The sequence below is a fragment of the Glycine soja genome, chromosome 20, assembly GCF_004193775.1.
Source record: "Glycine soja cultivar W05 chromosome 20, ASM419377v2, whole genome shotgun sequence".
Classification (NCBI taxonomy): domain Eukaryota; kingdom Viridiplantae; phylum Streptophyta; class Magnoliopsida; order Fabales; family Fabaceae; genus Glycine; species Glycine soja.
In genome coordinates this window covers 47,513,472-47,525,622 of record NC_041021.1, presented here as the reverse complement: position 1 = coordinate 47,525,622, position 12,151 = coordinate 47,513,472, and the positions used below count along the sequence as shown (strand labels likewise).

General features: G+C 33.8%; 1 protein-coding gene across 3 annotated transcripts; it reads left to right on the top strand.

The window, feature by feature from the left end:
• The first annotated feature begins 3,332 nt into the window (after window positions 1-3,332).
• LOC114403303 lies at window positions 3,333-12,151 on the top strand. Of its 3 annotated transcripts, none has more exons than XM_028366172.1 (9): window positions 3,333-3,537; window positions 4,101-4,821; window positions 5,591-6,644; window positions 7,305-7,557; window positions 7,690-7,896; window positions 9,598-9,771; window positions 10,858-11,046; window positions 11,143-11,256; window positions 11,611-12,151. In XM_028366172.1, exons 2-9 carry the CDS (start codon window positions 4,164-4,166, stop codon window positions 11,926-11,928), a joined length of 2,967 nt encoding a protein of 988 aa, XP_028221973.1. In that variant the 5' UTR covers window positions 3,333-3,537; window positions 4,101-4,163; the 3' UTR covers window positions 11,929-12,151. The 3 variants fall into 3 exon arrangements, with proteins under 3 accessions (XP_028221973.1, XP_028221972.1, XP_028221974.1); XM_028366171.1 differs by having other exon boundaries at window positions 3,333-3,592; XM_028366173.1 differs by lacking the exon at window positions 3,333-3,537 and adding an exon at window positions 3,599-3,790.

Here is a 12,151-nt window from a genome sequence, read left to right as displayed (position 1 = left end):
GCTTGGGGTACCTAATGCATTTTTTATATATGAAAAAACCAAAGTAGAAATGAAGGCACCTCAGTGAACTGATGGAGTCTCAACTCTAGGAATTGACTTGATGAGCAAGTCTATATCCTCTGATTTATGTGGTGATTATTGGATGGCTTCAAAACCATTAGCAAGCATACGGATATCCTACATAATCTCGTAGCAATGGTGAGTCCTTTCACTCTTTTTAACCACTAGATGCTGAGCAGCCTTAGAATCTTTTTCAATAATAAATTTGGGAAATTTCATCTTCTTAGCCATGGTAATACCAAAGATACCCCAAAGCTACGGCAGAGTGAAAGCAGGATCTGGGTTTGCAGGAAAACAGTTGACAAACCACTGTTTCTAGGAACACCACCAGTCCACAAGCCATATAGCCCCCTTTTTAATCAATATTTAATTGGACCCGCTGCTACCTAAACTGCACGAGCCTTCTGCAGATGGTTAACATATAAGGTGCTGCCTCAAGATACAAAAAAAAAAAATGTATTCTTAACTCATAAGCACAAGGTTCTTGAAAAATCAGTCTCTACAATGCCATATTGTGGCCAAGGAATGTTTAGGACCAGCGTTGATTTAAATTCAAGCTAGTTGGGGCAACCAAAATAGATGGAAACCCAATCATCATATCATGTTATATGGTTTATTTATTATGTTTGGAGTCTTTGGACATCTGATGGTGAGTAGTGAAATGGGATGGAGTAAAATGGAATTATGTTCCCATTCCATTGTTTAGATATTTTTATGATGTCAAATGAATCCATTTTGACTCTGATCATGTCTCCCATGATTAGAGGCTTGTATTTCTCACAAGTTACATGTGAAATAGAATTATTTTTGTAGTTTTAATATGATCATTTTGTTTTTTCTTCTTAGCTTTGATTTGTGTAACAGTGAGTTCTTACTTCTTAATGAAGTATTTTGCTTCAAGATTAATGTTGAGTGGAATGTTTTAGTTGTGATTTCACTGGAATGTGAACATTTCATTTTAGAGTTATTTGTGAAATATAATATGGACTACATTATTATTTCAATCCTATGCTGTGCTAGAGTTTTTTGTGGAAAATTTCAGTTAAATATTGATGATAATAACGATCACTAAAGCCTTGTTTCACTTGTTGAGGTTGGTTCCATAGATCAAGCAACATTACTGCGTTTTGTCAAAAATCAATTGTAAAGTGTAAACTACCCATTATGCCCAAACCTCTCTCTACTAAACCTGTCATTGTGACTTGGTTATGATTTTCAGCAATGCAAGTAAAGATGCTTGATCATGATTCCTTTCTTGTTTGCATTGACACTATAATTTTTCTTTGTAGTTGTGATGAGTTTTTCTTATAATTGTACTGGTGGATAGAAAGAATTGAAATGAGGCAGTCGGTGCATCTGATTTGGAAAGATAGGTGACTCAGGTCTCTGACTATATATCGGTACTTTCATTAGATTTATGTTGTAGCTGGTATGAGTGCATGCCGGAGAAATCATCTGAGCGATTATGAATTTTGTTTCCTACACATTGGCTCAATTTTTGTGTGTTATGTTAGTAAATTATGATTGTTTACCAATGAATGAAGAGTGATAATGACCACCACATCACCATGGTTTGGTTCTGGAATTTAAACGTCCATTTGGATAAAGTTGTATGACAATGGCTGTTAAACAATGATTGAAGTTCTTCAGAGAGAATAACAACACTCGAAATTCAAAACAAATTATGGACCTGAACCCTTTTTCTGGCATGTTTGTTATTTCATGAAATCTAGGAGATCCTACTCGTTACAGCCATCATAAATAAAAAAAGAAAAAAACTATCATATTTATATTTATATACATAAGAAAGTAACATGTAACATGGATACCCACCCTAACAACCCCGATACTATGAGGGAAAATTCAAAACATACGTGGGTACATAGTATTTCTAGACAGGTGAAAAATAATATAGAAATAAGAGTAAATTATACTTGAACTTTATTTATTTTTCTCAAATTGATATCCCTTCTTTTTACTTTACTTTTATCTCTCTCCTTTTAACGTCTTTAACTAACGTCAATTGAAATATATAAGCAAATAAAATTGTCTTAATATCTTTGTTACACTTGTACCTCCTGTATTTTTTTTTTCAAATTACACTTGATATTCCTTTTTTTTTAAATTACTTTAATATCTCTTCGATTAACGTCGTTAACTAACGTCAATTGAAATATGTGAGTAGACGAAATTGTCCTAATATTTTTATTAATAGCAAATTAACAATTGATTCTATGAATGAATCTTTTTTAAGACAATAACAATTTTTCCTTTAATATTTGACTCTTACTTTATTATTGTTAAAACTTAAAGAAGATGTTGCTCTTAATTAAGACATTATATCAAACATCTAGCCATAAAAAATCAATATTTTAAAGAAAGAAGTTAAAAACACAAATGCATGAGTAAAATACTAAAACTTGAAGCAAAATGATCATATTCAATCAATAGGCATTGCTGAGAACACGTCTAACAAAAACGTAACAACCAAACGATCCAACTCACACCAAAAAAATTGAACTAAAAAAAAGAAGGAACATTTGCGTATTGACAAGGCGAGTTCATATCCAACAAAAAGTTGGATTCACGTCTAATTAGAAACAAAAAAAACAAGAGTGTTAAAAAAATTTCAGGTTGAAAATGATGTTATGTTTTGTATAGAGTTAGGAGAAAGAAGATAAAAATATTTTAGACATGAATTTTCATTAAAAGTGATGTGACCAACATGCGTCTACTTTTTGTTAAATTATTAAATAGTGTTTAGGAGGTAAAAAGTCTGGGTGTAATGTGAGTTAAACAAGTAAGATATTTTTTGTAAGGTGCAAAAGAGGAGGGATGACGAGTGCAATTTGAAAAAAATGCAGGGGTGCAAGTATGAGGAAGAAGTGGGAGTATTTTAGACATAAATTTTCATTAAAAGTTATGTGATCAGCATGTATTTGTTTTCTGTTAAATGATTAAACAGTGTTTATGAGAGAAAATCGAGGTGTAATGTAAGTTAAACAATTAAGAAATTTTTTTATAGTATGAGAAATGGAGAAATGGAGAATGCAATTAAAAAAAACACATGTGGTATGAATGTAATTTACTCTAGAAATAAATGAAAAATAATATTTTTACATAAAGTTATATATTAAAATGAGATTACAAAAATGAGATAAAATAATTAATATATTAAAAAAATAAAAATAATATTGTAAAAAAAATGTCCCTCTGTGCGTAGGACACGCTTTTCTTGTTCAGTTCTGGTATTTCCTTCAGTTCTACTTTTCCTTTTCTTAGCCTCTCAGTTTTTCAACCTTTGACCTCTTTCATTCCAATCAATTGAAAAATCAATCACAATCACTTTCGTCTTCTTCCATTGCTCATACCAATTTCGCGTTTGCTTTTTTTTTTTTCGAATGGGTCCCACCCCATCGTCTATCAGTTTTATTGGGCCCAATTAATTGGTCCTCTTTTTCGTTGATATCATTCGAAGTTAGCTTCTTTTTTCTCTTCTGTCCTTCTAGATTTGAATTGCATTAATTAACTGGTTCGGTTATTTCTTAATCATTATTTAATTTTCCAACATTGGTTTTCTTTTGATCACTTTGCTTATAGCTGAGTTCAGCTTTATCAAATTTTTTCTAAGTGTTGGTTTATGCTTTCTTCTACCATTTGCATGCATTTAGCTGTTTCCTCTAGAATCTGGATATCTGGTTTCTTCTTTCTGACATCATCATTCCACTCGGTAGCTTTTGTCTCTTACCTTAAAATATTTTTTCATTGGTGTCAATGTTTTATTTGAGTTCTTATTTATTAATATAGAAAAAGGAGAAAAGTTAGAATTAGTCTCACTCTGCCTTTTTGCTTCTTGTTTGAGGTGTTAACGAATATGTCTTCAATAAGAATGCATGGTTCATTGGCATCACAATTTATTTTGGTTTTGTCATTTCTGGCATCATGTGTTGTTTGTTTCTTTGTTAGTAACTATGTTAGGTAAATGTGTCTGGAATGTTTTAGAACATCTCTTTTTTGTCTAATTTTTGTTCTGTGTTTAGGTTTCATCGTTTAGAGTGAGTCAGCATAGTTGCCAAGAATAGTAGTGGTGTTTTTTTGTGAAGATGGTACTGGGAATAAGATCAAAGAGTAAAAAAAGTGTTTCAATCCAAGTTCACTACATCATCCATGTTCAGGAGATCAAGCCATGGCCCCCTTCACAATCACTGAGATCAGTTCAAACAGTACTACTGCAATGGGAAAATGGAGATCAAAATTCTGGGTCCCTACCATCCACTGCTGGCAATGGGAAAATTGAATTTAATGAATCTTTCAGGCTTTCAGTTCTTATGTGTAGAGAAGCATCCAAGAAAGGCAAACACCGTGAAACTTTCCAGAAGAACTGCTTAGAGTTTTACTTGTATGACAAGACAGTAAAGAGTCAACTGTTGGGATCAGCCACAATAAACCTTGCAGATTTTGGAATTATTAAGGAAACTAAAGCCTTAAGCATTCAGTTTAACTGCAAGAAGAGTTCCAGGATTTCTTCACAGCCATTTCTTTATGTTAATATTCAGCCATTTGATATAGAGAGTTCCAGCTCATCACCAAGCAGCAGCTTGTCAAAAGAATTGTCACTAGAGAAGGAAGGAAGCGAATCTGTATCACAATCACTAAAAGATGATGACAATCTTGAAATTGCCTCTTTTACTGATGATGACAGTGATGACATCCCTTCAAATACCTCCCAAACTAGCAGACCTGCTTCAGAGATTACTGGAGGTTTGGCCTCTCTAAATGAAAAAGTACTAAAGTTTTTTATCTTCTAATTGTGCATAATGCAAATAGATCAAACCATCAACTCTTTTTTCAAAGGCTTTGTTTTTTTACATTTTATGGACATTATCAGATCATTGTTATGATTTGGTAGTAGTTGACTTCAAATTCTTGCTGTCACCTTATTGAGCTGGATTTTTCTCAACAAAAAACCACTATGATGCTTTACTTTTGGTTATGGTATTGATTGTTTTCCTAATTACTTTTGGTATGCATTGATCATATACATCAGCATGCTTATTGTGTTTAGTTGTTAATTGGTATACAGTATGATTGTGAAGGTATGCATACATGCATTGGTATGCAGTATGATTGTGAAGGTATGCCTACATGCAATGGCATGCAGTATGCTGCTGCAATTCATGTTCTTTTGATCTTACTATATTCAGGATATGAGATGACATTATTATACTGTAGTAAATTTGTATGCTCATAACACAATTGTATATCAATAACCTCTTAAGGTTGGTTTTTAATTGTTAATTTAGCTCCAACATAAAATGTCCAAATATTTGAACTCCAAATCTGTTGACAGGTAATCCTTTTTAAATTTTAAGTAAATATATAGGGAAGGAACTAGATAGAACTATGCAGACGCATTACTGATGATGCAGTTATTCTATTGATTATCTGATCTCTAGACCAATGATAACTTATACAGAAACACAATTGTCCTGCTCTTCCATATTAATAGCCTGCCTCCATTTGATTTCAGACAGCACCAAAATCAGCAGAGGAACAGAAGGATCTCATGGAGAATTTGTTCTACCCTCAGAAAGTACTACTGCTAGCTTACTTGGAAACGCAGAGGGTGAACCATCCACACAATCCAGTGGCATCATATCTCCCTCTTCGTCTATGGTTCTGAGCTCAGATGTGGGAAATGCTTCCCATGGAAGGCCTTTATTACCTAAAATTTCCGAGGAAAGTGTCAAACTTGCTGATGCAAGTTCTGAAATTCGAAAAAGCATTCAACAATATTCTCCTTCATACATTTCATCTAGTAGTAAACCAAACTTTGAAAGATCTTTACGGTCTCAAGTGACTCAAGAGGATAGCATGACTCAAGAAGATGGCACAAGAGATCGGAGATTTAATAAAGATTCTCTGGAGAAAGTTAGCGGTGTTTCTAAAACTGGAGTTATGGACGACAAAGAGAAAACGAAGGAGGGAAGGAAAGGACAAGAACAGTTTACTATGAGGAATGAACTTTTAGAAAATGAGCTCGTTAATAATTTATCTGACGATGATTCTACAAAGAAAGGGAAATTCAATAGTACTACTCATTTGCTAAACAAGAAATTACATGATCATCCAACAAGTATTTTGATGAATGATAAAACAGAGGACGTGACAAATGTAAAATCTCCTCCACAATCTGCTGAGAACTATGGGCTGTTCATCAGCAGTCAGACCCATAATCAGGCCGAGGAAATTAATACTATGAATGATGTTCATGTTGGTACTGCTTGCCATGAAGACGTTAATGTGAATGGAAGCTTTCATAACAATGAAACTGAATTGAAGGCTGAGGTTGAAATGCTTCGAGAAGAGCTGAGGGAAGCCGCTGCTCTTGAAGTTTCAATGTACTCAGTTATTGCTGAACATGGTAGCTCATCAAACAAGGTCCATGCACCTGCTCGGCGCCTTTCTAGATTCTATTTCCATGCTTGTAGAGTTGGGTCCCCAGCTACAATGGCTACTGCAGCCCAGAGTGCTGTCTCGGGATTTGTTTTGGTTTCTAAGGCATGTGGAAATGATGTTCCAAGGTATGTAAAACTCGATTTCATAATTTTTTTTAACTATGCTGAAATGACATAAAAAAGTTCAGGAGCATATAATTGAAGATCTTGTTCTTATGAATCTAAAGTGCAGCAAGAATCTTCGATAAAAGCTGAACCTAATATAACTAACTTCCTTTTCTGACAAGGAGATTTATCTTTGAGAATCTGCTATAGTGTTTTCTTGTCTATTGAAGTTTGAGCGTGCAAAAAAGTTAAGATTGTGAATGATTGTAGGAGAAAGTTGGGGAAGCACCTTTTGAAGAGATGATTGATACTCATCTAAGGTGACTTGGTGTTGCTAGGAGAAGACCAACAAAGGCTTCAATAAGGAAAATGGATCAAATGAACTAAATTAAAATTTTAAAATAGGTAAAGGAAGAAAACTTTATGAAAAATCATTAAGAATGCATTGATCTAAGATACTAAGTGGAATTCTTTTCGCTTATGTAAAAAATTGGCCTTTTCTTGAACACAACAGCATTGTTTGATTGATGTAGCCAACCCCAACTACTGGGACAAGGCTCGATTGTTGTATCTACTGAAATTTGATTGATTTAACATCATTTTCAAAAAGACCTGTTGATACTTTTCATTACGCTCATTTATTTCATACCATTTCTTAACAAACTTCTTAATCATGAATAGGTTGACATTTTGGTTCTCAAATTTAATATTGCTGAGAGCAATTGTGAGCAAAGAAGTTGAGAATATACACTTTGGTGATGGTCCATGCATCAACAGTGAAAGTGATGGAACTGGTAACACTCTTCACAAAGAAGAAAAAGACAATACAGAAAAACATTTTCATAGATGGGAAGATCCAGAAACATTTTTAGTTGCATTGGAAAAGGTTGAAGCATGGATATTCTCTCGAATTGTTGAGTCTGTGTGGTGGCAGGTAGAATCCTAACCCTTCATTTTCTTGTATTTCTTCTGATTCTTCTGCATCTTGATCTCCACTCTGCAAACTTTGATCTGAAACTGAACCACTTGTAGTTTTTCCTAATATTTTTGTGTTTGTTGTCCCCAGACTCTTACACCATATATGCAATCTGCAGCTGCTAAGAACTCTAGCTCTAGGAAAGCCTATGAGAGAAGATATCGTGTTGGTGATCAAGATCAGGGAAGTTTTTCTATTGATTTATGGAAAAGAGCTTTCAAGGATGCATGTGAAAGGATTTGCCCTCTTCGAGCTGGAGGGCATGAGTGCGGCTGCTTGCTAGTGATAGCTAGATTGGTACAATTTAACATTGATATTCCTTGATGCAATGTATTGCAATGCTGGATTTCATGACATTCTTCTTTTTATACATGTGTACGGATGTACATGTATATGTAGTAATATAATATGAAAAAACATATAGCTTGGTATCTTTGTCACTGGTGGATAAACATTATCTTGACATGTTGGAAGTTATGATTTGGGGGTATTTGTTTAAAAGAACAAAATCATTTATTCTCTAAATTTATATAGGGGATGGGGGGGTGTTGATGTGCATGTGAAGATGCTAGTATACATAAATTAAAAGCTAAAATAGAAACCATGAGGGGGAAGTCTGCACTTTTGTCAGGTAGGAGAAAACTAAAGTAACTTTTGCCATTGCTTTATGAAGATGGTGGTGTCTTAGGCTTACTGCTGTCTTTACTCTTTACTTTGTTATATCATTGTACTCTTTAGAGCTTATCTACTCCAAACCTTAAAGTATCTTCATTTTGTTTTTCTCTTTTATTTTTAACAATCAACATATGCGATATAGGTTTCTGTCCATGACTAGTTTTTTGGGGTTGGATTGTGTGCTGTTTAGTTTTTTTATAGTTGACTATTTGTACTATATTATGTAGGCAGATGGGATTGAATGGCTTTATAGATCCTAAGCTTCTGGTTGATTTGGTTCTTAACATGGAATAGATCCTCTTTGACCATGTGGTTTGGGGTGGAATGGAAATAGGCTAGTTTAAACAAGGTTTTATTTAAATGAGACTAGCATGTTAAAAAAATCCAAGGCTAAGCCTAGCCTTTTAGCTGTCATAGGCTTTCTTTTAGGTCGAGTCTGGCCTTTTTAAAAGCTTTTGGTTTGGCCTATTAGTCTACTTAAAAGCCTATTTCATATTAATGCTTTATGTAGGTGTGACCTATCTTTAAATAAACTAATCTACTAATAGGCCAATGAAAAAAACTCTGTAAAAAGTGTAAAACAAACTATAAACTATGAAAATTAGAACTACTACTAAAAGTATCAAATAGAGGTAGAAATAGGTAGACTAGACTTTATAAGAGTTGAGTCTAGCTTGTTTATATGATGTAAGCATAACTAAATAGGTTAATCTTTTGGTAAAAAAAAGGTTGGCCTTTTAGTCCTTAGGCTTTTTGAATGACCAAAAATTAGGCCTTTTTAACCAAATAAACTTTTATAAAAGTCTTAGCCTAGGTTATTTCCAAAGAAGGCTTAGTCTGGCTTGGGCTTAATGTAGGCTAGGTCATAGCCTCCCATGGAGTGGTCTGACCTATTTCCATCCCTACACGTGGTCATGACTTAATCCTCACCATGTCAATTCTTCATAATATAAAAATTGAATTTTTACATTAGATGTTCTTTATCCATGCTTAGGATCAAAGGATTTCATTAGGAGGAGACCCTACTTGTTAGAGATAAAAACTGTTCTAGACCTGCTTTTGGGTTAATTTGATTCTTGACAGTTGAGGGAAACATAGGCTTTTTTCATCTGTTTATTCTTTGTTATTTACTTCTGATCAATATTTTGTGTATGTAGAATTATTAATATCATTGATTTATTCTTGAAAAGTTCCAGGTTGTATAGATGTACATGTTCTTGTTTTCTCTGAATGATAATATGGGCTATTTGTTCCAATCTTAAAAGGACAAAAAATAAAATAAACTGCAGCCTGATTGAAATAGGACTGTTGTTGTGGTTGTAGGTAATGGAGCAGTTGGTTAGTAGACTTGATGTGGCAATGTTCAATGCTATTCTTCGTGAATCCGCTGAAGAGATGCCCATGGATCCTATATCAGATCCCATTAGTGATTCTATGGTTCTTCCTATTCCAGCTGGAAAATCAGGCTTTGGGGCTGGTGCACAACTGAAGAATGCTGTGAGTTATGAAACTGAAGTTGTTTAATGCATTCTTTCTTCTTTTAAATAACACAATATTAATCTTAATCTTTATATATTTTTCACTGTAAGTCTTACTTCCATTGCACCCACAGCAATATGCATTAGGATGACTTTGAGAAAGTTTACTTGCTGATCAAAGATTTTAAGTATTTTATGATGCTTTAGTATAATTAAGTAAAAACAAACACAATCCTATCAGTTGTTGAATCTTAAACAAATGCTACTGAAACATAGGGAGTGGATATTAGAGACAAACTCTAATTCTTTTAACTCATTTTATTTTTAGGTCAGAAAAAATTTATAGCAATTTACAAAAAAAAAAAAAATTGATGGCTCGAGAGTATATTTTGGATTCATTAACCTCATTCAAAATTTGAAAGACACTTAAAATTCAAAGCTTTTGAATTTGGATGTATTCATAATTAGCATTAATTTAGCATTATGGAATTCTTTTTTTCTTGGCAGCTCCTGATCTTAAAGCATGTCTTTCTCAAGTTTTGTTTATACAAACTCTGTACATTGTGCCTGTAAAATTGTTGCAGGATGGCACAAAAACAAAATTGAATAAATTTTAAGTTATATAATTAGTGATGTAGGTAGTGGGCATTTTGGGCGATGAAGTGCTAATAAAATAAAAAATGAATGTAGCAGAAATGAGCATGCTGAGGTGAATGAGTGTGTACACAAGAAAAGAGAGTAGGAATGAATGTATTTATCAGTGTTATAATAGCATCAACTGAAGAGAAGATGATGGAAACTCGCTTAGTTTGATCATGTGAGAAGAAGACCAGTAGAGGCTTCAGTGAGAAAGGTGGATCAAATGGAAGTTAGTTCAATCAAAAAAGGTGGAGAAAGACCTAAGAAAACTTGAGAAAACATCTAGTAAAACCTTACACTAAATGGTTTAACTGAAAATTTGGTGCTTGATAGAGCTTAATGTCGTAGATACATCCATGTAGCCAACCTTACCTAATAAAATTAGTTTGGTTGCTATTGCATGAAGGATATATATGTCATATATGATGTTCGTTCTCTTGAGTAACTTTTTATTATCTGTACTCAGATTGGTGACTGGTCAAGATGGCTTTCAGATTTATTTAGCATTGATGATAGTGACTCTCGTGAAGTTAGCAATGAAAACAATGAATCCAAATGTGAATCATCCTTCAAACCTTTCCAATTCCTTAATGCTTTAAGTGATTTAATGATGCTTCCATTGGACATGCTTGCAGATGGGTCCATGATAAAAGAGGTTGGATCAAACTTCTTTATTGTTGACTTTTCTTTTCTTAATTTTGTTTTTTTGAGAAACTAATTCTAAACTTGTATTATGAGAAAAATTCTGCAGGTTTGTCCTAAATTTGGTATATCATTAATAAAACGAGTTGTCTACAATTTTGTTCCCGATGAATTCTCCCCAGGGCCTATCCCTGATGCTGTGTATGACGCCCTGGACAACGAGGTTGGTTAATTTTTAGCATGCTTTTGCTCTGTTTGAGTATAAGCAATAAATATTAGAGTGTTAGCACTATACTCTGAATTGCACTCTTTTTAATACATTTTGTTACTATTGGTAAAAATAATGAAAATTACAAAATCATGGCCGAAACTCTTAAATAAGAAGTGAGGCCCACCAAATTTTGTACTTTCTAATAAATTTAGAACAATAGTAAAAGAATGTCTAAAAGAGAATATCGGAGAGGGTGTTGCTAGCATTTCTCGTGACTCATAAGAACTGTGGTGTAGGAGTTGATTATTGCAATGTCTACATTCTATGTCCACCTAAGGATTGTTTTATTGGATTTTCTTATTTTAGGATATTCAGGATGGTGAAGGGGCCATTACAAGCTTTCCATGTCCTGCTGGTTTCACGCTCTATGCACCACCTCCAGCTTCTTCGGTTGTGGGCAAGCTACAAGAAGTGGGAAACAAAACTTCACTAAGAACTGGGTCATTTGTGCTCAAAAAGTTATATACCAGTGATGATGAACTTGATGAATTGGATTCACCACTTTCTGCTCTTGGTATGGATGACTCATCACTTTCATCCAAGGAAAAGCTTGCACTAGTTAAGGGAGGCCGCAAGGTTGTACGATATGAGCTCTTGCGAGAAGCGTGGAAGACTAGTGAATGATGTTCCTATCAATGTTTTTTCTTCTTGTATATAATATGTATCTGAAATTTAGCCCAATATATTTTGTATTTTTTAAAAATAAAAATCTTGGCCTTACAATCTTGTACTTTTTATACCCATAAAAGTTGAAGGAAGTTCCTGTAGTTTTTTTATGTTTTCTTCCAAGACAACTACTACTCTGGCATATTCCACATCTTAATAGAGTTTTTTTTTGGGAGGCAAA

Excerpts from the sequence above, each read along its gene's own strand:
- LOC114403303 (XM_028366172.1), top strand. The coding sequence starts at position 4,164 with ATGGTACTGGGAATAAGATCAAAGAGTAAAAAAAGTGTTTCAATCCAA. Across the intron at positions 4,822-5,590 it reads TGCTTCAGAGATTACTGGAG|ACAGCACCAAAATCAGCAGA; the intron begins GTTTGGCCTCTC and ends ATTTGATTTCAG. Across the intron at positions 6,645-7,304 it reads TGTGGAAATGATGTTCCAAG|GTTGACATTTTGGTTCTCAA; the intron begins GTATGTAAAACT and ends AATCATGAATAG.